Source organism: Silurus aristotelis (assembly GCF_946808225.1).
Source record: "Silurus aristotelis genome assembly, chromosome: 12".
NCBI lineage: Eukaryota > Metazoa > Chordata > Actinopteri > Siluriformes > Siluridae > Silurus > Silurus aristotelis.
This window is the reverse complement of record NC_139585.1, coordinates 21,705,384-21,732,197: the sequence shown is the minus strand read 5'-3', so window position 1 is coordinate 21,732,197 and position 26,814 is coordinate 21,705,384. Positions and strand designations below refer to the sequence as shown.

General features: G+C 38.3%; 1 protein-coding gene across 1 annotated transcript in view; it reads left to right on the top strand.

Moving 5' to 3' along the window:
• Positions 1–12,361, top strand: part of pcdh15b (protocadherin-related 15b) — a 226,217-nt gene extending 213,856 nt beyond the window's left edge. Inside the window, exons 32-37 of the mRNA XM_083556764.1 lie at positions 1,112–1,222; positions 6,139–6,160; positions 6,610–6,648; positions 7,567–7,640; positions 9,247–9,376; positions 11,365–12,361. Coding sequence (XP_083412890.1) covers positions 1,112–1,222; positions 6,139–6,160; positions 6,610–6,648; positions 7,567–7,640; positions 9,247–9,376; positions 11,365–11,937 — 949 coding nt within the window. The 3' untranslated portion in view covers positions 11,938–12,361. The remainder of the gene's footprint in view (positions 1–1,111; positions 1,223–6,138; positions 6,161–6,609; positions 6,649–7,566; positions 7,641–9,246; positions 9,377–11,364) is intronic.
• The last annotated feature ends 14,453 nt before the right edge of the window (positions 12,362–26,814 follow it).

Below are 26,814 nucleotides of genomic sequence, written 5' to 3'. Positions count from 1 at the left end.
TCCAAATCCACACAAAATGGTTCATTGCGAAAAGAATCAACCATCTGACATGGCTATCACAGTCTGTTCGGTCAAACACTAATGAAGCCCTATGGGCTGAGCTAAAAAGGGGTCTATAAGGGAAGACCTAATACCCTGGAGAGATTATATATTGAGGAGTGGTCTGTCTTCTCCAATCTTGTCAAGCATTATAGGTGAAGATTCATTCCTGTTCTAGTGGCAAGAAGAGTTTTTGCTGATTACTTGGTTTTGTGTAAAATAATAAAGTTTGACTTTGAGTTGAAGGTTAGTTTCAGTGTGAAATCGAACTAATTAAGTTTCTAAGCCAATAACTCTGAAGCAGACTGTATAATAGTACCTTCCCGTTTTAACCCAGGGCATTTTTATTCCTAAGAAACTTTAGTAGTGGGTTGCCAAGATTGAACACAAAATGCATAGAACCTTTTCTCTCCAATTCACCATGGAAACATCGTAGCAAGCCAACCTGATATTCAGTGTATTTCTTGTGAAAGCAGATTCATTACTGCTACTTGAGACAGAGCAGAGAACCTGTTTGTTGCTGTAAGAAAGATATTTTGCTCTGTACAGAGTGAATGAATGATGGAGGTTGTGTTTGGGTAAAGGGGTGGAGTGAACGGAACACAGGAGATAAGTGTTCTCCTCTAAGAGCCATCTCTTTTATGAGGGAGCTGTATAAAACATCATAACTAGAGAGAGAAAATCCCTGATGCCTCCTGCATCTATGTCACTAAAATTTACTGCAGTAAGGGCTTGTTGCATGATAATCCTCTGCCAAGTGGCTTACTGTGTTTTTTTTTTCTTTGTCTTTTATTTCTTTTTTTTCCCCACGTCCCACTATGCATTATCTCCAGATTTAAAGAGTAAGTACCCAAATGTGCATTAACACATAAATTTATGACTTCAGATTTGACTATTTTCCCATAAACCAACTGCTAAGTATTGCTCACTGAGATGATAAATAAGGAATGTGCTCATGAACGCTGCATGCATTATTTATTTCTGGAATGCATGTATACCAAATTCGCCCCATTTTCAAGATTTAGCTAATGCTATAAATTTGTATGTATCTTGTTAAATCCAACAACTAAAGACGACAGGCTGAATGTGCCAAAACCGCCAGGATCCAAATGGCTCTCCCAGCTGGCAAACCTGGAGGCATTGCTGCTAGCAATCTGTACGAGGAACTAGGCGACAACACCATGTAAGTTTTTAAATTATTTATTAATTTTTTTTTATGATCTTAAAAGATCTCTCAAGAATTGGTTTTATATTTTAGAACCATTTGACAACCAGTTTATAATTATACACAGAACACCAACATTAATCATGCTGGTTAAAGCACTTTGTCTGTCCTGTGAATTCTCCATAAAACTTTGTGTTTTGCAATTGAAATGCTTTAAACACTTAATGCTGTCAAACACGCTCTTGAGTAATCTAAAATATCGCTCTATGAATTCGATCGCACTTCGGACCTGACAAGTGACTACAGGATGGGTCTGAATTAACATAATGGAAATTTCCTATTCAAACAAAACAATCTTTTTTTAAATGTACATTTTTATTAAAATTACATGGTAATGCATATTCATTGGCACTATAAAAATGATGCAAATTTTAATAAAAAAAAATGCATTGAAATTAACTGTGCTATAATTAGGGAAATACAAGGATCTACAAGATAGATACAGTAGAAAGACATATCAAAGATTTGAGGCAGAGGGGATTGGGGACGTTTATATATTACCTGTGCACTTAGCAGTTAAAACAATAACCGTTTGCCCACTTATATCTGAAGTGTGATTGTTTGATTCAGTTGGTATCATATTGTTCAGAAACCAATGTGTCCATTCTGTTCAGGCCTATTTGATGTTACCAAAGGGGGAAAAAAGAAAACCCCATAGGTTTCTTACAACTAATATATTGCATTAAATACATTTTTGGAGAGGCATTGTGACTATTATAGTGGTTGTTTTTGTTAATATTCTAGCAAATTTAGCCTGCAGTAATTCAAATGAAATATCTCGATCACGTTGTCCTCTTATGGTTATATACTTCTCAACTCCGCATTCAATGTTCCCTCTTTTCTGTTTGTCATTTCTTCCTTTTCTTGAAAATCAGGTCCAAGTAAGTAGACATTATTGCTTTTTATAATAGATTCCAGATTTTGTAGGTGCTCCATAGTGCTGCATATGCTTCTTAGATATTTGTCCTTGTGGCTTATTCCATAGTGAAGTTAATCATTTCCTCACAGTATGCACCATGTCTATTGATCCACTGGTAGCCACTGCCCAATCTGTATTAGTACAATTCTGCTTTTTAAACTTCTGATGAACTAGTTTGCTAGTATATGCTTTCTTGATTCAAGGTCCTTTTCTTATTATTTTACATGTATACTGAAGTGCACAGCCTTAGTTGCATAGTAGGCTCCTTCTACCTTATCATTCTTCATTCTTGCTGACTTGTTCCTCTCATCAAACATATATCTCTGTCCCCCGTTTCAACATAATGAGAACAGGGCTAAAAGGGGTGCTTTAGAAGAGGCAGACCGCCAACAACTCATCAGTTCATTTGCATCACATGCCATTGCAGCACACAAGCAATCCACAGCCAATGGGGCCCTACTCAAGAAGCTCCCCCGCTCTGAGAGCAACATCACCTTTCTTTCAGATGAGAACCCCCTGACCACCACCAATCCACTTTACCACGATGATGGGAACATCAGCAGTCAAGCTCATATGGGGAAAAATCAGCACCTTGGGTCCCTACTGTGGCTGCAATCGCCTGGTTTCAAGAGTCTGAAGAGCTCTGCACTTCCCTTCCATTCGAGGACACTGCCCTCCAGGCTACACAAGTGTGAGGACAGTGAGAGCTCTTGTATACGACAAGTGGTGACAGACCCCAGGCAATGGAAACTACCCCTGTTCAAGTCAGAGCTTAAGGAAAGCAAAGTTCAAGGGGTAAAGGAATCAGAGAAGGGTCCTGAGTTTAAACTGACAGTTAAGGAGCAGGCCCGGCAGTTTGAGGAACAAGCCCAGCAAGAAACAAAGCAAAGGCAGCGGGTAGACTCTCAGGGTTCATTGTCATCTGAATATCTGCTGCCCTTTTCTGAGCCACCGAAGTCCATTGTGGTAGACAAAGAGAACAATAGCTCTGCTCCAACCATCATAGTCACCCAAAGTGAAGCTACACCACCACCCAGCCACAAACCCACTCCACCTGGCCTCCAGAAATATGTCAGCTTGTCTGCTTATGTTGGCGAGGAAACCTATGAGGTTAATGTGGAGATCATTCCAGACCCTCCAGATATACCTGCACCTCCCCCACCAATAGCACGACCAAATCTCTCATCTCCGCCTCCTTCTCCTAGTTCAAGCCCTACTATCATTTATTCTCCTCCTCCTCCTCTGCCTTCTTTCTCATTTCCTCCACCAGCTCATACTCATCCTTATCCCCAACCACCACCTCCTCCACCTCCACCTCCTTTGCCATCTCCTTCTTCCCCTGTTGGCCCTTGTTCAAAGCCTGCCTTGGCCCTTGTCCTTCCACCCCTACCCTTGGTGTCATCTCTTCGGCCCGTGTCCTCACGTCCTCCTCCACCTTCCCCTTCAGCAGAACCTGAGCCTTCCAAAAAAGAACTTAAAGGGATCCTTAAGAACATTAGGAACATAGCTGGGATAGAGAAATCTGTTGCCAACATGTACAGTCAAATAGACAAACAGAAGCAACCTCTAAAGAAGACACCGAAGTCACAAGTCCCTGAGGTGTCTGAGGCAGGCGAGCCAGAGGTGGAATGTACCCAGGAGGCAGACAAGCACAACAACCCAACTATAACTTCTGTGGTGGAAGAGCTAGAAAAATGTTTCCCATCTCAATCCACCATACTGTGACTCTTTACATATCATTCTCTGTTACTCATTTCTCTCTTTACAACATCCTTCTCTCTGAGTTTTCTTCGACACATCATTTTGTCAAGCAAAATCTTTAAAAAACAGTATTTCTATTTCTTGATTTAGATTTAATCATCTACACAATTGGATTATTTAAATGCAAATGAGCCAAAATTGGCTGAGAGACTTGTGTATTGTCTATTGCACTTTTCATTTTGTCTCATACATCTAAAGAAAATAATAATACTTTAGCTGAATTAAATAAATATTCTGTGTAAAACTTTTTGCGCTGAGTGCAATGCTGTTGTCTCAACCTTTTTTGATTTGCTTATGTTTACATTTCTTTATTAGGCAGACATACTGTAAGAAAAATAAGGCAGAAAATAATTCAAGTTTCCAGCAAACACTTTCTCTCCAAACGTGCCTCTTTCTACATTAGCACAGCCTCCATTCTTTTGCAGCCTCATGTACTGTATTATGCAGAGGATTTTAACCAGTGTCATATGGCTTGTGCACAGGCCAAATGTCTTTAATATCCCACTAATTTATTTAGAATGATGGATATGATTAGCCAAAGGTACATGTCCAGTAGTTCACACATGGTTCCTACTGACTGAAAAATGTAGCATAAATGACACAGAAGTCGTCTCGTCTAGTCCACTCTTGTCTCCATGGTAAAAAAGCTACAGATGGCAGTCGGGCTGTCGATTCTGAACATGAGTAGCTTTAATTACAGATGCGATCCATCATGTGTGTCCATGTCTGGCCTGGTGGTTTCTGTCTCAACTTTCAAATGCATTCGATTCAGCCAGTGTCTTCTTAATCCCAGCTTTAATTAGTGCTCTGTTAATGGATTGATCTCACATCACGGCTGATTATTTCAGCTTTTGTGAATATGTGACCCTCATCCATCACTGTTGCATATCTTCTTTGATGGTTGTGCTTGAACACTATTATAACTAAAAAGTAAAATAGAAAAGAAACTGATGATGTTGATGATGATGATGTTTTAATTTTGATATAATACTCTGCGCATGAATGCTTTCCGCCCACACTTCACCCGCCATCCAGCCATTATATCACGTTGCACTCTTAAGAATTTATTCTCTCCTGAGGAGAGATCTTTTTTTTTTATTGCATCTTAAAGTGCAGAACAACCAGGATGAAGACAACCAAATCAAAGTAGCAGTGATGACTGTGTGCAACCAAATATGTGGATGTGTGCTTTATCCAAAATCAGTGATAGATGGACTATTTGTTAACAGTTAAATCTGATTTCTTTAAATCAGGCTTAAGAGAGCCTAGCATATGATGTGAATTCACTCAACAATACTTGAATATACAGAGCTATCCACAAAAAAAAGTCCCTCCAGGAGAACATTTGAGGTGTGACTTCCCCTGAAAGTCATAGATTATTGTTAAGTCATAAATCTTAATTTGAATTCCTCATTACTCCTCCGGAGAACAACAGTGCTAATTTGTTCCTGCTGATCAGCTAAACAAACAGAACTTTAATTCACCATGCATTTGTGAGGAGCTTTTGCAGACTAAAAGAGATGCTGCTTTCTATCTCTTCTCCCCTGTTTGTGTCGGTGTAAACTCTTGCAGATCACTTAGTTTGGAGATATTGAAGTCTACTAAAAGCTGCCATTGTGTTAATCTTCTACATGTACATGCATAGGTGCAGTGTGTCCTTGCTGAGATTAACTGTTTTATCTTGCTCTATCTCAGAAGCAGGTATGTCATTCTTTTAGTTTTAGACAATGTATAGCTATCACATCCTACTGTCATTAAATGAAGTACAGCCAGCAGATGTCTCTGAAAACCCAGAACTGGCACTACAAAATACTTGAACTATAGTTACTTCCAAGTACCTTTCAGAAATATTCATGTGAAACCTTTAAGAAACCTGATAGAAATATTGATACAACAGTTTTATGTAGTATAGTTTGTGTAGTTAAAAATCCTTTGTTGAATTGTTTCTTCATCTCTACAACATCCAGCATTTCACATTTTTCATTTTCTTCACTTTCGATGTGTATGAAAAAAGAAATTGAGAAATTCTTGGTAATAAAGTGGGGCAATAAATCAAATATTCCTTTATACTACATAAGGAAATAATATTTTGTAACCATTGCAAATTGACTCATGAATTTAAATCTGCAAAAATAAATAAACAAAAGAAGACTGTCTCTGATCATTTGACTGATATCCTGTTATCTCCCCATAGGAGAGGGTATGGACATCAAGAGGTATGTACTTTTCCTTTTAATATAAATTATATTGAAAAAATGTTCAATCTTCACTTTCATTAACTATGACTTTTATCAGTGGATGTGGCATGATGAAATGATTTTGGAGCCAGATATTCACTATGCTAGCATCAGTCTTTGCTGTTTTTTTTATAAACAGGTATATTTAATATTGCTGTCAGTTGGGTATGTCAATATTTGCCTTGACTATAAAATTAAACTATAAAAATACAGCTTTCCTTCACTAACTTGTAGGCAATACAAATTCTGCATAAGTCATCCTTATTATATACAGACATCTCATTTAATGCAACAATTGACTGCTCTTTGCTTTTCAGAGCTATTCTCGACCTTTTCTTTGTAATTTGCTCTTTGGTGCTAAAGTGTAATATTTCTCCATTCCTCTATTTATTTATTTCTGCTGTGATTTCCTGATGGCTCTTTTCTAGCAACAACAGTTGCTTAGACCCTCTCTCTTAAGGCCTGAGGTACTTTTTCCTCTTATTTTAAACAGAACTATAATACTTTGTTACTTTCAAACTTATATCCTCTGTACATCTGTCCATTTGTGAATTTGTACACCCAAATACATTTGCACATTTATGGCAATTATCCGTTTTATGGCAGCAGTGTAATGCATGCAATCATTTAGCTATAGGTCAAGATATTTAGAAAATAGTAAAGACCAGGCTTCCAATCTTTTATTTTTATTTGCAGCTGTCCAGGTTCAGAGTGTCTTCAACTTTCTGTTCTTGGCAGACAGAAATTGATAAGATGGGTTAAGGCCCCACCCCTCTCAAAATTTGATATGTTGTCTATTTTAAGATGCTTTTTCACTCATCAAAGTTACAAAGAAAAGTTATTTTATTTGTCATAGTATTTCATTGTCTTCTGACCTCTTTTTTCAACAATAATTGCCTGTCACTGAATTTATATTACCATTCTGTGTGCATCGAGAGATTTTTATACAAAACACCCCAAATCAGCACTTTCTAAAACACTCTGAAACACTCCGGCACAAACAGCCAAGCTATAGAGACTGAGATGACCGTTTTTTCCCTATTATGATCTTTGATATTTACATTTAATGAAATTTTTGACTGATAGCTTCATGATTTTATATATTGAGCTGTTGCCACACAGTTGGCTGAGTGTATAATTCCATGACTGAGCAGACGTACAGGTGTTTCAAATGGGTGTGTATGTATGTGTGTGTGTGTGTGTGTGTGTGTGTGTGTGTGTATATATATATATTGTGTAGGGCACTGTATTATGCCTGTCCATCTCTCTTTGAACGGAAAGGTTTTAGATTTATGTATGTACATTTATGTGTAAGCTGGCATTTAACTTTCCTGCCTCTCTTCTCCCATGCATATGCTGAGTAATGACTTTCTCTCTGGCCACAGGAGCTATCAATGGAGTCAGGCATCGACCCAGGGCAAGACTATTATACACAGGATTACTATAATTATGACCACGGGTGAGTGTGTGTTCATCATGCTCTCATACCCAAGTGTGCTCATTCAATATCCCATGCTCCACACAGCCATCATCTCAACAATGGAACTCAAGCTGAAGTGTTCCTTGGAATACATGAACTGTAGGTTTGATAAGCCTGCTTCAGTTTACCCAGGAATTAAAAATTCTGCTACTTATCTCACACTGCCACTGGCATCTCCATTTTGGGCAATAGCCAAGCGAATTCTTCTCAGAGCAAAGTACAATAAGATGCTATTTGGCATATCCCTGGAGAAAAGAAAAGGAGACAACAATCAAATCAAATGCTAGTAATTAAAACTGTGAAAGTTTTCCTTAAAATCCCCTTAAATGAAATGAAGGCATATGTGAAATCACATCATTCCTTTTTTTTTTCGTCCTTCAAATAATGGCATTTAATTCATTGTGTATTGATCTTTTGCACTATTATGCCACTTTCTGTAATTCATCTGGAACTGAAAAATGAATGAATATATTCATAGCGTCCTTCACATTACCCTGAAAAGATTGCCCTCTAAAGAGTAAATTCACACTGCCCCTACAGGGTAACAGGCATCAGAACACAGGAGAGCAATGTGAAAATCTCATTATTCTTAGCAGAATTTGATTTTAATCAGAGCTTGTTTGTGCCTGCTTAGTAAGTGTGTAAGCGTGCCAATTTCTTTGCCATAAACTTGACCATAATGATGGCAGAGAAAGTACATACAAAGGTTTTTATTAGGGCGGTCAATCGATTAAAATTTTTGATCCAATTTAATCGCTTGATTGTCATGAGTTGACTCGTGATTAATCACAACTCAATCTCATTTTTATCTGTACTAAATGTACCTTCAATTAATACATTTCCAGTTTATTAAACTCCAATCAACATGGGCATGGACAAATATGGATGCTTTATGCAAATATATGTTTATTATTAGTGAAACCAGACTCAACACTTTCTTGTAAAAGGACACAGAAAATCAAACTTTTGCTATGTTTCCACATGGACAGTTTCAATTGCTGGATGTGTGCATCATAGCAGATTTTGGTGCTTGATTCAAGACTTGACTCATCAGTAAAACAAATGTTTATTGATAAAAAATTTGGGGTTTTTTTTCTGTCTGTTCCATGAATAAATGTGTTATTTATTAAATATATTTATTTATATTTTTAATAAAAATGGTCAAACAGCAATGAATTTGCATTAGCCCATCCTTAACATGTTCATTTTGACAGCACTAGTTTTATTCAAAGAAGGAATATCATAACTAACCATCATAAGCAATAACTGTTTGTGGACATGGTTCTCAGTAAGCCTTTAGCTGTTTACTTGTTATTGTGCCATGTCGACACATTAGCAATGCAAATATTACAGGCTGAAATGTCTAGAGGTGCTGCACATTCAACAGCATTGTAATTATTTTTTGTGCATGCCCACAGGTATGTTTGTCACTTTGTGTTTGCATTCGTGTCTTGTATTTTGGTGTGGACCAAATTTATTAAACAAAAGAGGTTTGGTTCGGCACAGAAGGCAAAAAAATTCCTTTTGCTTTTAGTCCTCACAAGGGTTGTAGGATAAATTTGTGTGTGTATTATATGTCTTTTAGATATGACTTGCCTCATTATGGCAGTCGAAGAAAGCTGATATCTCCGGCAGGAACGTATGACGAGTACGGTGAGGTGATCGTCGAGGATGATGGCAGCTATTATTACAGTCCTCATGAATCAGAAGGAGAGGTATCAAAAACTTTATTTTTATTCTGCACATGCCAAAGTTGTAGGCCACACATATATAAATTATAAAATATAAAATTAATAGATGTTTGGACTGTAACAGGTTTCCATTCAGACTAAAAGGCTGCCTCAGGTTCAGAGTCTGCACAGAGCTTCTAAATGGTTTCTACAAGGTCAGATGCCCAGACCACAGCAAACCCAGCCTTACCCAGCAAGACATACTACGTTCTTTCACAGCTCAAATCCTATGATCAGTCTAAAAGCAGCGATGAAACTCAACAGACTGCTTATTGCAAGCAAGGCCCCCGGCCCACCAGTGCCTTTTTACCCACCATGGAAGAAGAATCGAATATTCCCAATGGTTGATAAAGAAAAGCGTGTAGAGCCCACTCAACCGACTCAAGGCTCTGACAGTTCGGAGAGTGGTATGGTCATCGGTGGTATCCACTTTCAGACAAAAGAAGGAAAAACCACAGAAGATAAACAATTCTCCAATCAGCTTGACACTCAAAACAAATGTCAGAGCAACACAAGCAAAAACAGAGATAGCCCAGTTGATGGAAAGACACAGGCTACTCAGGAAAGCAGTAATTTGGAAAGGTATCCCTATGGTTTTGCTAGCAGCAGTCAACAATCCGAGCATGCGGTAGAAAGTGTGAATAAAAGTGCTTTTCTGGATCCTTATTTGGACAGATTCACTGTATCATACCAAAATCCTTATACCATTCCAAATAATGTGGCATATATGACCAACTTTGATTCAGACAAAGAGCAAGAAAAATCTGAGGAGTCAAGCAGCGAGAGCAGTTCTGAGATTGAACAAGAGGAGTCTGAAGGTGAGTCCAACACACCTACAGAGCGAGATGATTTTGAAGGTGAATCCAAAGCATCTACAGAGCAAGACTCTGAGACAGAGACTAAGAGTGATTCTGAGAGCAAGTCAGAGACAGCAGAAGAGTCAGACAGTGATAAAGGGTCAGCGGATGAGAATGTTTCTAAAATTGAGGAAGAGGCTGAGACTGAAGATTTGTCAGAGTCACATTGCAAAGTCACTGGAACCCAGAAGTTTGTGAGGTCTATTTTGCAGACAATGAATAATAAACAGTCTTATAAACCTCAATTTTCATCCTGCATAGCAGAAATCAGTTCTACAGTAGGCTTCAACTTTACACGCAGCAAGTTTAGAATGTCTGAAGACACCATGTATATCAAGAATGAAGAGAATCGAAAGGAAGATGAGTCCAGAAACAATAATACAAAGCTGGGTCAAGAACAGGACAAGGATTATAAAAGTGAAAGTAAAAGCAGCTCATTAACAGGCACAAATGATATGCGAGGCACCACAGACAAAGTTAATCTCCAACCTATAGCTGAAGAAGAGGAAATGACATCTTCAGGATCGCTCAGGAGTAGCCTTTGCAGCAAATTTCAGGGGTCTTTAAATAGACCTGGAAGTCAGGAAGACGACAAAGAAGATTCAAAAGATACTAAAACCAACGATACTGTTTCAACGGACTAAACTGGCTTGGTGCCTTCTCAGTAAGCGAAGATGTGCCCTTTTTCTCCTGACTTGCATGGCTTGTTAGTGCATCTTCAATGGATTGATGTGTTTTTTTCTTCAGAACCTATGCTCTATGTTTCTAACTTTTCTAATTGTGCATTCTCATTTCTGCAGTCTTCTTCTTTCACTAGTTTATGTGCTGAATAAAGGTTTTGTTCATTAAGCCGGATTGCAAACCACATGCAATTGGTCACAATTGTATTTTAATTATTAATTTTAACTCACTAGCCTGCTGAACAAAATCTGATTTTCTGATATTAAGGCTTTTAAACAAATCACTTGCCACTAGCTGTGGAATCCGTAAAATTTCTCAGGGTGGTCTTGGTTGTACAGTATGTCTTTTTTGGATTACACCATACATGTTTCTTGGGTCAGCATGTTTTTTGTCATGGACTGATCACATTCTATTTTTGTGCTTTAACTCCAACAGCTTGCTAGAAAGAAGAGAATCAAGTTGGTGGTGGATCGTGAGTACGAGACAAGTTCAACAGGTGATGATAGCGCTCCAGAGTCCCACCGAAACCGGCTGTCCAACGTAAACAGCCACAGTAACATCAACGGCAGTGTCTACTTGGCTCAAAACGGCTCCATCATACGAACTCGGAGAGCAGCCCACACTACCAATATCAAATTCAGCTCTCCTGTCCGACTTGGAAAGCATTTCAAAAAACTGGACAAATTGGCTGTGACTCAAGAGGAAAGAGTTCCTCTGAACAGCCCCGGTGCCTTGGGTGCCACTGCGGGCGAGCAGAACATTAACACCAGGCCCTCGAGTGGGTCCCTGGCCTCCAGCTCTATAGGACCAGAAAGCATAGCTTGCAAATATAATGTGGCAACAGCCAGATCTGAAATAACACAAAATGCGGACGAGCAGGAGTCCACTGTAGATAATGCAGAGGGGATGGAAACTGCAGGGTCGCACAGTGACCGCACACAGTCCGACGAGGAAGAACTGTGGATGGGACCTTGGAATAACCTGCACATACCAATGACAAAACTGTGACATGCCTTGTAAAATAGTCCCTTACATGTTTATTTGTATTGTCTTAATAAAAAAAAAAAATACCCCCACACATTGGATTCACTGCATTACAATGAAATTGCACTTTTATTCCGTATTTGACTTGTTTTCTGAAAGATCATCAGTGAGCTTGCTTTTTGACTATCCAGTTCATGAACAACAAACACACTGGTGTTTTTGGATTTCACTTCATCACAAGGATTTATTCAGTTACCAATACACTGTTAAATTTAATATATATATATTTTTTATAGACTGAAGATGGGTTGTCTTAAGTGGTGTAACAGAGGCCCAGGGCAATACTTATGTTGTTTAACCCAGACCGAGGGAATTGTGTGTGTGGTGTTAACAGTTATTAACAGTGCACATTAATTTCTAACAGGAATCACTTAAAAAGCCCCATGCTAAGATGGTCCTTCCAAGCCATTTTTTTAGGTGGTGGAACTGGCATGATTTCTGGGCATGTGGCAAATACAGTGAGAAAAATAAATATTTCAACACCCTGCTATTTTGTAAGTTCTTCCACTTAGAAATCATGGAGGGGTCTGAAATTGTCCTCGTAGGTGCATGTCCACTGTGAGAGACATAATCTAAAAAGAAAAAATCCAGAAATCACAATATGATTTTTAAACTATTTATTTGTATGATACAGCTGCAAATAAGTATTTGAACACCTGTCTATCAGCTAGAATTCTGACCCTCAAAGACCTGTTAGTCTGCCTTTAAAATGTCCACCTCCACTACAATTATTATTATTATTATTATAAATTAGATGCACCTGTTTGAGGTCGTTAGCTGCATAAAGACACCTGTCCACCCCATACAATCAGTAAGAATCCAACTACTAACATGGCCAAGACCAAAGAGCTGTCCAAAGACACTAGAGACAAAATTGTACACCTCCACAAGGCTGGAAAGGGCTATGGGGAAATTGCCAAGCAGCTTGGTGAAAAAAGTCCACTGTTGGAGCAATCATTAGAAAATGGAAGAAGCTAAACATGACTGTAAATCTCCCTCGGACTGGGGCTTCATGCAAGATCTCACCTCGTGGGGTCTCAATGATCCTAAGGAAGGTGAGAAATCAGCCCAGAACTACACGGGAGGAGCTGGTCAATGACCTGAAAAGAGCTGGGACCACCGTTTCCAAGGTTACTGTTGGTAATACACTAAGACGTCATGGTTTGAAATCATGCATGGCACGGAAGGTTCCCCTGCTTAAACCAGCACATGTCCAGGCACGTCTTAAGTTTGCCAATGACCATTTGGATGATCCAGAGGAGTCATGGGAGAAAGTCATGTGGTCAGATGAGACCAAAATAGATCTTTTTCGTCATTATTCCACTAAACGTGTTTGAAGGAAGAAGAATGATGAGTACGATCTCAAGAACACCATCCCTACTGTAAAGCATGGGGGTGGTAGCATCATGCTTTGCGGGTGTTTTTCTGCACATGGGACAGGGCGACTGCACTGTATTAAGGAGAGGTTGACCGGAGGCCATGTATTGCGTGATTTTGGGGAACAACCTCCTTCCCTCAGTTAGAACATTGAAGATGGGTCGAGGCTGGGTCTTCCAACATGACAATGACCCGAAGCACACAGCCAGGATAACCAAGGAGTGGCTCTGTAAGAAGCATATCAAGGCTCTGCCGTGGCCTAGCCAGTCTCCAGACCTAAACCCAATAGAGAATCTTTGGAGGGAGCTCAAACTCCGTGTTTCTCAGCGACAGGCCAGAAACCTGACTGATCTAGAGAAGATCTGTGTGGAGGAGTGGGCCAAAATTCCTCCTGCAGTGTGTGCAAACCTGGTGAAAAACTACAGGAAATGTTTGACCTCTGTAATTGCAAACAAAGGCTACTGTACCAAATATTAACATTGACTTTCTCAGGTGTTTAAATACTTACTTGCAGCTGTATCATACAAATAAATAGTTTAAAAATCATATTGTGATTTCTGGATTTTTTTTTTAGATTATGTCTCTCACAGTGGACATGCACCTACGATGACAATTTCAGACCCCTCCATGATTTCTAAGTTGGAGAACTTGCAAAATAGCAGGATGTTCAAATAATTATTTTCCTCACTGTATGTGGCTCTATAATGCAGACTTAAATGCTAAATAACATTTGGGTACCTGGTATTGATTTGCAAATATATTGATTGGGTGCAGAATTGTAAACTGTAATTGAAATAGATATTTTATGTGAATAGCTGGGGGTGGCCCAAATATGAGCATGTGTGTGAAGTTTTAATGAGTCGAAAGCTGGATGGACAGTCTTTTTTAAAAATCATTCAGTATTTTAATAACAATTATTATAAGTACAGTGAAGCTTTAAAAAGGACAGCGTGATTACATTTGCTGTGAGAACACAAATCAGATGTACAATGATTTGCAGCTCTCATGAATTCTATTGATAAAACAAAGGGTATATACCATTCTAAGGGGGAAAATGTATTTTTGAATTTGATGGCTGCAACAAGTCTCAAAAAGGTTGGGGCAGGACCACATTTTCCACTGTGTAGCTTCATGTCTTCTGTCTGTATACATCTGGGAACTGAGGAGACCTGCTGTTGAAGTTTTGGGAGAGGAATGTTGTCCCATATGTGTCTGATACAGAACTCTACCTGCTTAACAGTTCTTGGTGTCATTTGTTGTGTTTTTTGTTGCATGATGCACCAAATATTTTCAAATGGTGAAAGGTTTAGACTGCAGGCAGGCTGGTTCAGCACCTGGACTCTTCTACTACGAAGTCATACTATTGATTTTCGCCCTTGTGCTTTGTGCAAAGAGATTTCACCAGATTCTTTGAAACTTTTATTGATGGTATGTACTGTAAATTATGAAATATTCAACTGTTTTGCAATTTTATGATAGAAATATTACTATGAAATAGTTCCACAATTTGTAGACACAGTTTTTCACAGATTGGTGAAGCTCTGCCCATCATTACTTTTAAGATACACTATTTATACCAATCAGGCTGACCTGGTATCAATTACCCTCATTAGTTGCAAAATATTTCTCTGTTTAATTTTAATAACATTTTTTCCAGACTTTTGTTGCCTCGTCTAAACTTTTCTGAGACATTGCAGCTTTCAAATTCAAAATGACCCTATTCTTTAATTTAAAATTGTATATATTTTCAGTTTAAACATTTTATTATTATTTTATTTGCAAAATCATGTTTTTATTTACATTTTACACAACCTTTTTTGGAATTGGGGTTGTAATAAACAGGTGATTACTGACATCATTCCCCCCCCGAACTATCACTAACAACAAAACACAATTTTCTTACACATATTTTTAGGTTTATGTTTACTAAGTAGCTCTGTTAATCATTATAACACACTCCTTGTTGTTTTTTAGCGTCTGGAAAGGTAGCACTGTGACATCTACTTTCCATTTTACATATTGTAAAGTAGGTGATAAGATTTAGTTTATAAGGGTCTCTTGGTAATTGTGCCTTTTTGCCCATCCCTTGAGACAGCCCTGAGTAAAAATTTATATTTCTGTTTTGATTTTTTTACCAACGACCAAACACTGGGTTTATTCAATGCTCTAATGTACATGAGGTAAAGGTACAGTTTGTCATTGTTAAGTGCTTATATACAAAAAAAAAAGATTCATAGAGGAGTAGTGATTCTGATTATTGGCAAACAATAGATTTCAGTATTTTTAATTTTGTTATTTTGAGATCATGCTTGTATTTCCAGAAAACCCTAATTTCCAGCCTGTATTTATTTTTATTACAATTCACCTTGCAGTCAGCACAAGGCTCTTAAATTTACAAACTGTTCCTTTAATAGTATATAATTAAATCATTTATAAATTTACAAATACTTTTAGCCAAACAATATCCTGCACATTATCTCCACTTGTTTGCTGTGACTTAAATGACAACAAAGCATTTTCTTTTCCCAAGGTCAGAAAGCAGCCACACGAATAAACATTCCTGGTAAAAATGCTGTGAGCTTTTTATTTTTGGCCTTCATTCAATAGCAAGGAAAAAAGCCACACACACACACACACACACACACACACACACACACACACACACACACAGAGGGCAGTTGTGTACTTGATTGAAGTGCTCTCTAAAGACACAAGTAGGTACAACAAGTTAAAATAGAGGCAGAATTTTTGCTGCAAAATTGTGATGTATTATAAACTATAATAAATTGTGACATTTTTAGATGATCTTCCTAAAATGAGCAACAGACTGAAGTTGCCTCGGTGGGTATCGTCTGCCGTACAACACGGTGTTACTCAAAATATACAGTAGGATGTTTAAACCCACTTTATTATATTATGTTTCTTCAGGTTGTGTGTCTGAGGAAAATTGTAAATGCTCTATGTAGCATACATGGCTCATATGTCGAACATGATGTTCCAAATCTTCAAAAATCTAAACTGAATGGCTTTAGAATCCTGTCCAGAATGGTGTTTATATACTATGTTAAAACATTAGGACTGGCTTTTCCAGTCATATGTGGTTCATTCACATGTCTTGTGGATGTCTTTAGATGCAGCACAAAAAAATTCGAACCTGTTTCAGCATGACAGTGCCCTGTGCACAAAGCCAGCTCCATGAAGATATGTTTTGGAGTAGAAAATCTTAAGTGGCCTGCTATAGATCTCTGACCTCACCCTTTGGGATGAATTGGAACGATGACTGCACCCCAGGCCTCCTCACTCTACATCAGTACCTGACTACTAATACCCTTGTGGCTGAATGTACACAAATCTTCACAAACACACTCCAAAATCTAGTAAAGTATCAGTGGAGGTTATTATACCAGCAAATTGGGGGCAAGGTCTGTTTAAGGTCGTGTTTTTTGGGGTTGTTTTTGGTTAAATCTTGCCTGCTAATATATACTTTTTTGCTGTAATGTATAGTTTTTGCCACAAGGTGGAGCCTTGCTTCTTTCTTACTTTTTTTCATATTGGGGTTCTGTTATTTTTTTATTTGCAATATTTCCTGACAATAAAAAGGTGTTATTATTCCATTTATTATTAGTATTATTATGAAAACAATAATATATTCGTAGAAGAAATCATCAGTAGTTGGTTAGTTTCCAGTCTTAACACACTCGTGTGTGTTACATACTTCAGTTTAAACTGACATCAATCTGACTAGAGGAACAACTCTGAAGTTAATTACACCTTAAAAGACTACATGGTTACCATAATATCTTTAATATCTTCTTTAATAACTCTAATATATATAATATATTCAGCTCACGTTACCGGTGAAATATTTAGCAGTAAACACGTCTAAAGAAAACAATTAAGTCACTAATTATAAGGTGCCTGATTTGGCAATTACAGGTGCACAAGCAATAAAATTGTATAATTAACCCTCAGATCAGAGAGGAGCTGTTCAAAGTGCCCCAATGAACATCCTGGAGCTATTACACACTGCATTGACAGGTCCAGGGCCTAGGTGAGTTAGTACATCTACTTGTTTGCCTTAATGTCTTAATGGGGACCCACTATAGAAATGCAGCTGATATGATACTTCATGTAGCAAACAAATGCTATGACTACACATAATAAATCGGCTTCTATCTATCTATCTATCTATCTATCTATCTATCTATCTATCTATCTATCTATCTATCTATCTATCTATCTATCTATCTATCTATTTACTTTTCTTATATAAAAAGTTAAATGTCCTATCAAAAAAATCAGATGTTCCTATCTCTGTACGGAAACATTTGGTCTTCATCAAGATATAAACACACACACACACACACACACACACACACACACACACACACACACACACGCTTACCTGAATCACTCTGGCAGACATCCAAATACATGGAGAGCAGCTGTGTTGGCTTCAGGTGAATAATATGTTTGTGGTTTTGTTTTAAACTTGTTTAAACCCAGTGGTTTATAGAAAGGCTGTTCAGAGTTATCTTAAGCATCCACAAGCAATATTTCTCGTTCACTGCTTGGATCAGGCGGTATATCTTCTACATTTCCCATCATGTTGGATTAAAGTGTCTTCCAAGTAAATAAAAAAAAATATCTGACATTAGCTGCATTTGTAGTGGATACATGTCATGCCATAGTATCATTTTTGCCTTGAAATATGAATTTGTATACATCAAATGCAATGCTATGATGAATTGTATATTTAGAGCCATTTTTTTAATTATACACTGACTACATGCTGTAATTTCCTCTTTTCAAAACAACATCACAGACATAAGCCTGCATGCTTACAAGTACACACTGCACACACGCAGTAAATAAATGCTGATGGCATTTCGCCCAAGCATTTTATTACTGCTGAAAGGCCAGGCATATAGAAAAATATAAGCTCGGCAGTCTGGCTCTTGTAATGAACGGTTGCATGAGGCTCCAGAGCGCATGTTTTAAAGACACGCCCCTGCCATCATACCAGCAGCACCAGTAACACGGCATGTCACAATAATACAGAAATATCCGGTGTGTGGCTTTGTTGGTTGTGAAGCATGCATTGTGTACCTGCTATGGATGTCAAAGCTTCTTGGACATGAGCTATGTGATAAACAGTAGTTCAGAGTGTCAGCCAATTTCTTTCTCTTGTTAGAAGAGGTTGTTTTGTCAAGGTTATTTACCATATTTTCTTCAAACTCAGTGCAGTGGAAAAAAGAAATTTATGAAGGACTGCCAGAAATGCAATTTTTGCCTCCCTGTGTTTTGTGGTGGTGTCATGGCTTCTGTATGTGCTCGACAAATCTAAATCCATTCAGGTTCTCTGTAGTAAATCAACCAGCTATTTCTTGTTGCTCGAAAACATTTTGGCTGTCGGCCCTGACAGCGTTCACACGGGGTGTAGCATCAGCGGGGCCGCTTGTTAAAGCGAAATGTGATGAGACATGGCGTGCTCACTGGACTGAGGCTACACACAGCATTTTGCGTTTTCGAAAATGGGAATTTGATTGTCTGCTCTCATTAGATTGTATTCGCTAGAAAACCACAGTGCCTTAATCTCACCAGCCAAGCAAATCTCCTCTTTTCGGGAATTAGTTTTAAAGCATGTTTGTTATGAGTTTACTCTAACCTCCTCAATCTTCGGTTTATGACCCAAAATAGAGGAGGAAACAGGACTCCTGCTGTGCTGTGAAATTATAACTTTCAGCTTATACATGCCGCAGCATTTTAAACACCTTTTTTTTTCAGTCTTTAAACCCCTCGGTTTCTAAGTAAAGCAATTCAGGCCTCCCAAATGCAATAACTGAATTATTCTAAGCTTGGGGTTTGGGTAGTGTTGCTCAGGTCTCTGTGTGCCAGCATAGTGTGGCAAACCTTAACTATACAACACCAGCTAAATACCAGTTAAATTGGTCATTTCGCGGGAACCTCGGGCAGCTCAACTGGACAGTTCTGTAGCACTATGCCTTTTACTTTCCTTACCGTAACCCTAATGAGCCTGGTGCCATAGGGCTTTTACAATGACATCGGCTAAACAGTGGCAGCATCTCTGTTGCTGTGGTCTGAAGTCCACTTAAATGCACACTAGTGTGTCTGGGATTGCTGCTGATAAGGAGAGCCTTTGCCCAAAAGCTTTTCGTAATTAATATTTCGCCTGCCAATCGTTTTATTTTGTGCTCAAATTTTGTGCCATTTACTTACATGAGATATTACAGAACTGTTGTTGCTGCTGCTGTAATCATATCGTCTGTCCTGTGTTAATGATATTATATTGCCAAATAATGGGATTATTTGGCATTATAATATTCAGCGGAAATAGCGTCACAGAATAATAAAATAACAATATCTAGTGTCATCCTAAAGAGAATGGCTTTCCTTTAGCATTTGTTTCATTCAATGATCTTTCTCAAAGGAGTTCATGCAAAGATTCCCTGTTTATTATCGATTACATACATATGGTTTTCTGTCATTCTTTACAAACAAAAAAAGAATGTAAATGTAATAAAAGATTTGGATGTCTTTTGATATCAAAGGAAGCACCACTGGTCCTATACTTCTTGAAGAAGACCACATGCTGTCATATAACTGGTAACTTACTGACCAGTGCAGCGAGGCAACCCAAGGAGTTCCATCCGTCACTGCACTGATGGCCAAGACAATCGTGCTGGCTATCATCAACCTTACTTTGATCTCATTGTCATGCTAATTAGGCCACATTCTAGTCCTGAAGATCCATAGCTACTCTAGTACATATTAAACCAGCACCTGTTTTTCTACAATCCCCTCAATAAAAACCCTGTGTAATCCTGAGCTCTTAAGCTAAACAATAACATGAGCATTCAGTTAAAAATGTGCATATAGTAGATAAATGAAGAAACTCAGACCCAACACTGGGCAGAGTGGTGTTTTGGGGATGTTTTGTGTCAGTGAGCTTAGCAACATAGCATCAATTAGACCATTTAGGAACAGGCAAATGGACTTAAATCCCACTGATGAAACTAATAATTAACGATCAAATTGAAAAAAATAATAAATAAAGGAATAAAGATCATCACACACTTCTGTCACAGGAGCGTGTTTTTGGTTCAAGTCCAGCATGGTGCCACTAGTATGAGAATCCCTTTGATTTGTGACCTCTCCAGGGTTAATTATGAAGAAGTGCATTAGCTGTAATAATGCTGTTTTGCTTCTTTTCTTCTTTTATAATGCAAAGCTTCTCCAATTTTTTTTATCACAGCTAAGATAGTCAGATCGGTGTTTGATGGGAATCTGATGCTCAGTCAAGTTAACGGCTGGCTTTGGGGAGTCAGATTGTTATCGTTATAATTTTCAAATATTCCTCTTACTTTTACCTTTTGGTGGTCAGCTTTCACAGCTGGAGGCAACTGCCAAAGGTACAACGTAAAAGAAGTTTACAAAGATTATGTTGCATATAGTCAGATATTATTAAATAAGGTCAGTATGGTGAAATATTTTTTGTTTAATGCAAATGTCACAAAACTTCGACTTCTGCTGTGATTCGTTCCTACTCCCTAAAGTCATTCGCCTTATCATAAGCACATTATTCAATAACTGCAGTGTAAATATAATTTGGGCGAGCAATATCAGTCTGGATCAGTAGATGAATCATGGGAGTCAGAGCATGAAAATAAGAAGGGGGAAAAACATTTTGTAGTCCAGTGAGTAGGTGTGGCTTGTGTTTTTTTTTTTTTTTTTATTTCTCAGTGACTTCTGTCATTAGATACATCACAAAACATCCACAAGCAAGAGTATAAATAGCAATCCCCATGGTAGCACAAACAACTTCTGTTATTCACGTGTCCCGCTTGGTATTTGTGTCGAGCTATAGCTTCAAAAGTCTTTGAATGGATACCTAATTATATGCTTTGTCATTTATTTTGTCAACGAAAGCTCATTTTTTGCCATCAGGCTCTACCGAAAGATACAGTCACAATGGCGTCATCCTTCCAGTCTCAGACGATTCCTATTTGTTTAGAGAGACCTTCTTTCCATCACAAGCTCTTAACAGATGTACACTATGTGACTGGTAAAGGAAGCAATAGGATGTTTGCGTTGCCTGCTCCTACCGTAAGCACAGCTGTGTTTGGTGTGCTCTTCCACCATGTAGCATTAAGTGTCCAACATATATGGCACATGCATCAGAAACCATGACCTGGCAATAGATAAGGAGAACAATGGTTTGCATAATCTGCCGTGCCACACCACATTTTTGTTTATGGCCCAGTAATGCAAACTGAATACCAGGCATTTTAAACATAGTTTTGGGAGCATAGGCCTTTGGGCCTGTGGTTTGAGGCTCCAAAAACACATGTAAATTGAGGTTTTGCTCCACCACTGAGCCATTTATGTCCATTCTTTTAGTATCTAGATATGATGAGATTTATATCTCTACTTTAGTTGGTGTAACAGAAATTAACACTTGGTTTTTAAATTCACACCTTTTGTATTTTTGAATACTGGACTTTTGTACATTTGTATGGGTTTTTGTATAGCTGCCTTGCTTGTAGTATGTTGAACTGTTTTTCTTTTGAGAGTCCTTAGTCCTTTGAAAGTCCTAAGTCATTACACTGATCATAACACACATTCATTCATCCTCATTCATTCACTCCCGCTTATCCGTAATTCGGGTCGCGGGGGCAGCAGTCTAAGCAGGCCCCCGCCTTCGACTGCTGCCCAATCCTCACAGCACCGTCCCTTACGGGCCCTCCTGCAGGTGATGAGCCCACAGGAAGGCGGCCCCACGTCACTCCGATGTCACGGACCTTGATATTTCCCTCGTAAGGGACCCCCGGAGCATAGAGGGTTAAGGGCCTTGCTCAAGGGCCCAAGAGTGGCAGCTTGGCGATACCGGGGCTTGAACCCCAGACCTTCCGATCGGCAACCCAGCGCCTTAACCGCTGGAGCCACCACTCCCCCTAACAAACATATTCAATTCAATTCATTTTTATTTGTATAGCGCTTTTAACAATAAACATTTTTTAAAAAGCAGCTTTACACAGATAATGTGGTGATAAAAATGAATAAGATGTTCTTTATAAGTGTAAGTTTGTCCTGTTAACAAACATATGTGGATTATTATTTTATTAGTAAAACGGTGGATTGGAAAGTTTCAATCTGGTTCACTGCATAAAGTGATATTTTTATGGCAATATATTTATATTCAAATGTAGTCAAATATATCAAATATCTCTATTTTTAATTGTTCTATTAACAATTTATTTGGCCAATTTTAAGGCTTTATTTCTAGAAAGAAGCAAAATTATTTGCCAATAACCAACAAAAATATTTTGTTGAAATAAATCTTATATTTGATGCTGTAATCCTATAATACTAAATAATACATACATTTAAATATGTTTAAGATCTTTTACTTGCAAAGATAACTGTCCTAATAAAAGTGATAAATTCGCTTGAAGTGAGTCTTTTTTTTTTTTTTTTTTTACCAGTCCAGTTATGTCTTTACCATCCACACAACATGGACTGGTATCTCTGGAATATGACGACTTAGATCAATATACAATTTTCGTATAAAACCTGTACAAACTTGTACTACTGTAAATGTAATATTACTATCAAAATTGGATGCACATTTGAATAATTTTATTGTCTGTAACATGGATTTGGATCCCAACATTGTGATGTGCCATAATTTAGGGTAGATTTCATCCACCACAATATAAACAATAATATTTCATATTAATATAATATTAAACTTTACAAACTTAAAGCAATGTCCTTTTATGATCAACTAAAAAAGCTTTAAAAAAGAAATCGCAAAGATAACATTCGAATGCAGGATTTATTGCTGTTAAGCATTCGGTTGTTTCTAAGCCATTATTTTAAATCAGGAATGCCTAGGATTGGCTAAACAGTTGCAATTTAATCAAGGAAGTCTGTATTCTTCTTTTTCTGCATGAAGTCAGGATTACAGAGGCCTGAACTTTGAGTGATGGATGGTTTGTGTGCATGGAAGCACTCAGAGGCTAAGGATCTGAGTGGAAAGAGAGGCCACTGCCTTCCTCCTCCTGTCATCTTGTTGATCCAGTTGATGAACAAGCCTCTGGAGACAGAGGCTCTGCTGTTCCTCGTCTGGTTTTTGTCACAGACAAGTAGTCCTGGGACAATGTCCTTAGAGTTAGGCGGATTGCTGACAAGTGCATTTAAATGCGTAGAGTGGATTTTTATGAGACAGAAGGTCAGTCCATGCTAAAGCAGCTAAATGTGTTCCTAACACCATTTTATTTACTAAATCGCAATTTCCATCCACACTGGTTTTGGCATTGTAATGCAGTTTTATTGAATCCCTTTTATAATGTGTTCATGTTTAATTGCTTGGTATATGAATTTGGTTAACAGATTCTATTTTCGCATTGCATTTCATGTTGCTACAGCTTCAAAATAAACAGTCCACATGATGTAAAAGCTATTGGTTGGATACCTGCATGCCCAATGCGCTGTTTTATATCATTTTCATGTTTCATTATGGACAGAAACAAATACAAAAATGATGAGCGCATCTCTTGTAAAATTTATGGACATTGGTCATGCCATACCCTATTTTTCCTTCACAAGCTTATACCAGCTCATTTACTGCCCATTCCTCGTGAACACGCTGTTCCCAAATCTGCAGGCTTACCAATTCGACCTCAGACAAGCCAAATGCAACGTGACATACATGGCATGGTGACAGTGGTGCCATGAGAGACCACAGCTGTCTGCCTTTAATGTTCTTCAATCCTTGTTCCCTTCATGTCAGAAGCCCTATGACTGTGGATAAGAGAGAGCCAGAAAGAGAGAGAAAGAAAGAGAGAGTACTGCAGATCAAATAGGCATTTTTCTTGCAATTGGCAAGAAACCAGAAACATAAGGAGCAGATAGGCCTGGGAATGTGGACGAAAAGTAGAAAAGGATCAATTAAGTAGAGGTCGCTTATTGTGTTTGCATTGTATCATCTCTCACAAGTCATTTTTGTTTAAGGTCAATGGGGTATTTGGGAATCTGCAGATGGTCGTAGAAATATTTGGTTGCTGATGCTCCTTTGTTGTCATCTCCTCTTTCTGTGCCTCCCTGTCTGTCTCCATCTCTGTTTTTGTCTTCAAGAAGAAATCATGCAATTTCGAAAGCCGGTGTCTCCACTAATGAACCAGCAATTTAGCTCAGCCTTTGATGTATCATTCATTATTCAGGCTTCAAGTTGCCTCAAGGCCTCCTTTTTATTTTCTCGTACTGTGTCCCAGACTGTCTTCTTGCTGTTGTTGTCTAATCAAATGGACTTGCTTATTCTGCAGTGCTCGGTGGATGCACCGCATAGCCTTGTAATAACAGAAATTGCATGGATGGCCTGAGGAGACGTGACGCCACTGACAAGAGTCTCCTGCCATTGCTCCAAAGCTCAGCTCGCATATCTGCAGCACAGAACCTAGTCATTACCTTCCACACTCACTCACCCACTCACTCACACACATTTGCGGAGACGTTATTCATCTTACCGGAAAGAATTTCAACTGCATGCTGTCACTTATGTTATTGCGTAACTGTTTTCTGTTTGTGGTTTTTTGGGGGATGTTTTTCTCTGAGCTTAGTGATTATAAATTACCATTAGTCAGTAAATGAGCAAAATACATATATTGTTATAAATCAAGATTCAGTAGGTCACAGTTTTGGAAAGGGGTTGCCATTAATCAGCATAATCCTCCCTGTCTCCTAAACAATCCAGAATCTAAGCATACAAGTTCCATCGATGCTGTTTTATTTGTTTGCAGGAAAAGACGTTTAATGGACAAAGAGAGACATTTATAAGCTAGAAAACAGTGTAATTAAGTCTCTCTGATCCTAAGGCCAAATATAGAAGCCAAAGGAACATGCCTGGGCTATGTAGTGAAAAATTTATCTCTCATTTAGTATTTGTGCTTCTAATGACAGGTCTGCTATTCAATCCATATGCAGCTCAGTCAGATGAGATATATATTTTTATCTCGGTAGCAGTTTTCTGATCCCTGCATGCAGTATCCCAGAGCACTATTTTATTTAATGATTTGATCTGAACCTTGCTGCATCAGGTATGCTTGTCTTGAAGTCATAACTAATCAAGCAGTGCTGGAGTGGAGACAGGAAGAAAGAGACTGTGACTCTGGGAGGATTAAACCAAGACCACACCTCACTTAAACGCTGGACTCTACGTCACCACTAATCCCTCTGACATTTCATTAATGCCTGGTCCACACAGCATAATCCTCCGTTTATCTTGGTGCCTTTATCATTCAAGGCACAAGAAGCCTACAAACGAGCTAAATGCCCAGATGCGGAAGTTCGACTGCAGGCTCAATGGACAGGACACAGATATTCCTGGCTTTCCTCCTTAATCTTCCATCTTGGTAAAGACAGCACAGGACATCTGATTTCAATTATCATTAGAGCTGTGGTCAGTTTGTTGAGAAAAAAATTTTTCTCTGAAACCGTCCATTATCATCCTGCTGCTGTCTTTTAAGTAGTACAGATTGGCTCAGCTATCAGGCATGCTTCCTTTGTTATCTGTCACAGCAGTAAAATGGGCTACAGTGAATGAGTAAACACAGTTGTCTCTTTAAAGACTCATGTGCGTTACCTTATTTTAGAGCCAAATTTCCATTAACTTGCTAATTTTGGAGTTTTGCCTTATTCCAGCTTTCACTCCCATGGCGACCGGTCACGTACTGTCCACGGTCCAGCAACAAGATTTTTTCCAGGCATCAATATTTCCAAACATGTTTGATTTCCTCAGTGATGGATCGTGAATGTGTACCCTTCTGTGACTGGATGCAAGAAGCACTGGAGTGCTAAGAAACAAAAGGCAATGAGAGTCTGAGGGGAAAATTAAATTAATCAATTGTAATGTGCCATACCATACCATAGTAATACTATTATATTATCTAAAAGATATATACTTAGCACAGTTGTTAGGAACAGCAGAGATAAAAAACAATCATTGCGGCACACAGTTTCAAGTGCCTTCAGTTCTCTTTGTGGAACATTCCAGCTTGCTTAAATCTCCACAAATGATCTTTCCATCTTATTATTCTATTTTTTATTTTACCAAATAAATACTTGATACACGTGATACATTCTGAGAATGATTTAGGGGTCAATCCAAGCGCAGTTGTGATAGCGTTCATGTGGAGTGTTCACATCATCTGCAAGCAATCAGGCATTGTGCATGCAAGCACAAACAACTAATTGCAAGTGTGAGCAATTCAGAGATTTGTCTAATCTGCTATATTTTCTACCTCATTGCGATTTACAGTGTCTGCAAAATGTTTGCCTATTTCTTATTAGGAAGGCTTGGATGTCTACATGTTTTTTAGTTACTGCCATTCAATGTTTTATATTTGTTTGGTGGCAGAGTATTTTCAGATAATTTCAGATGAT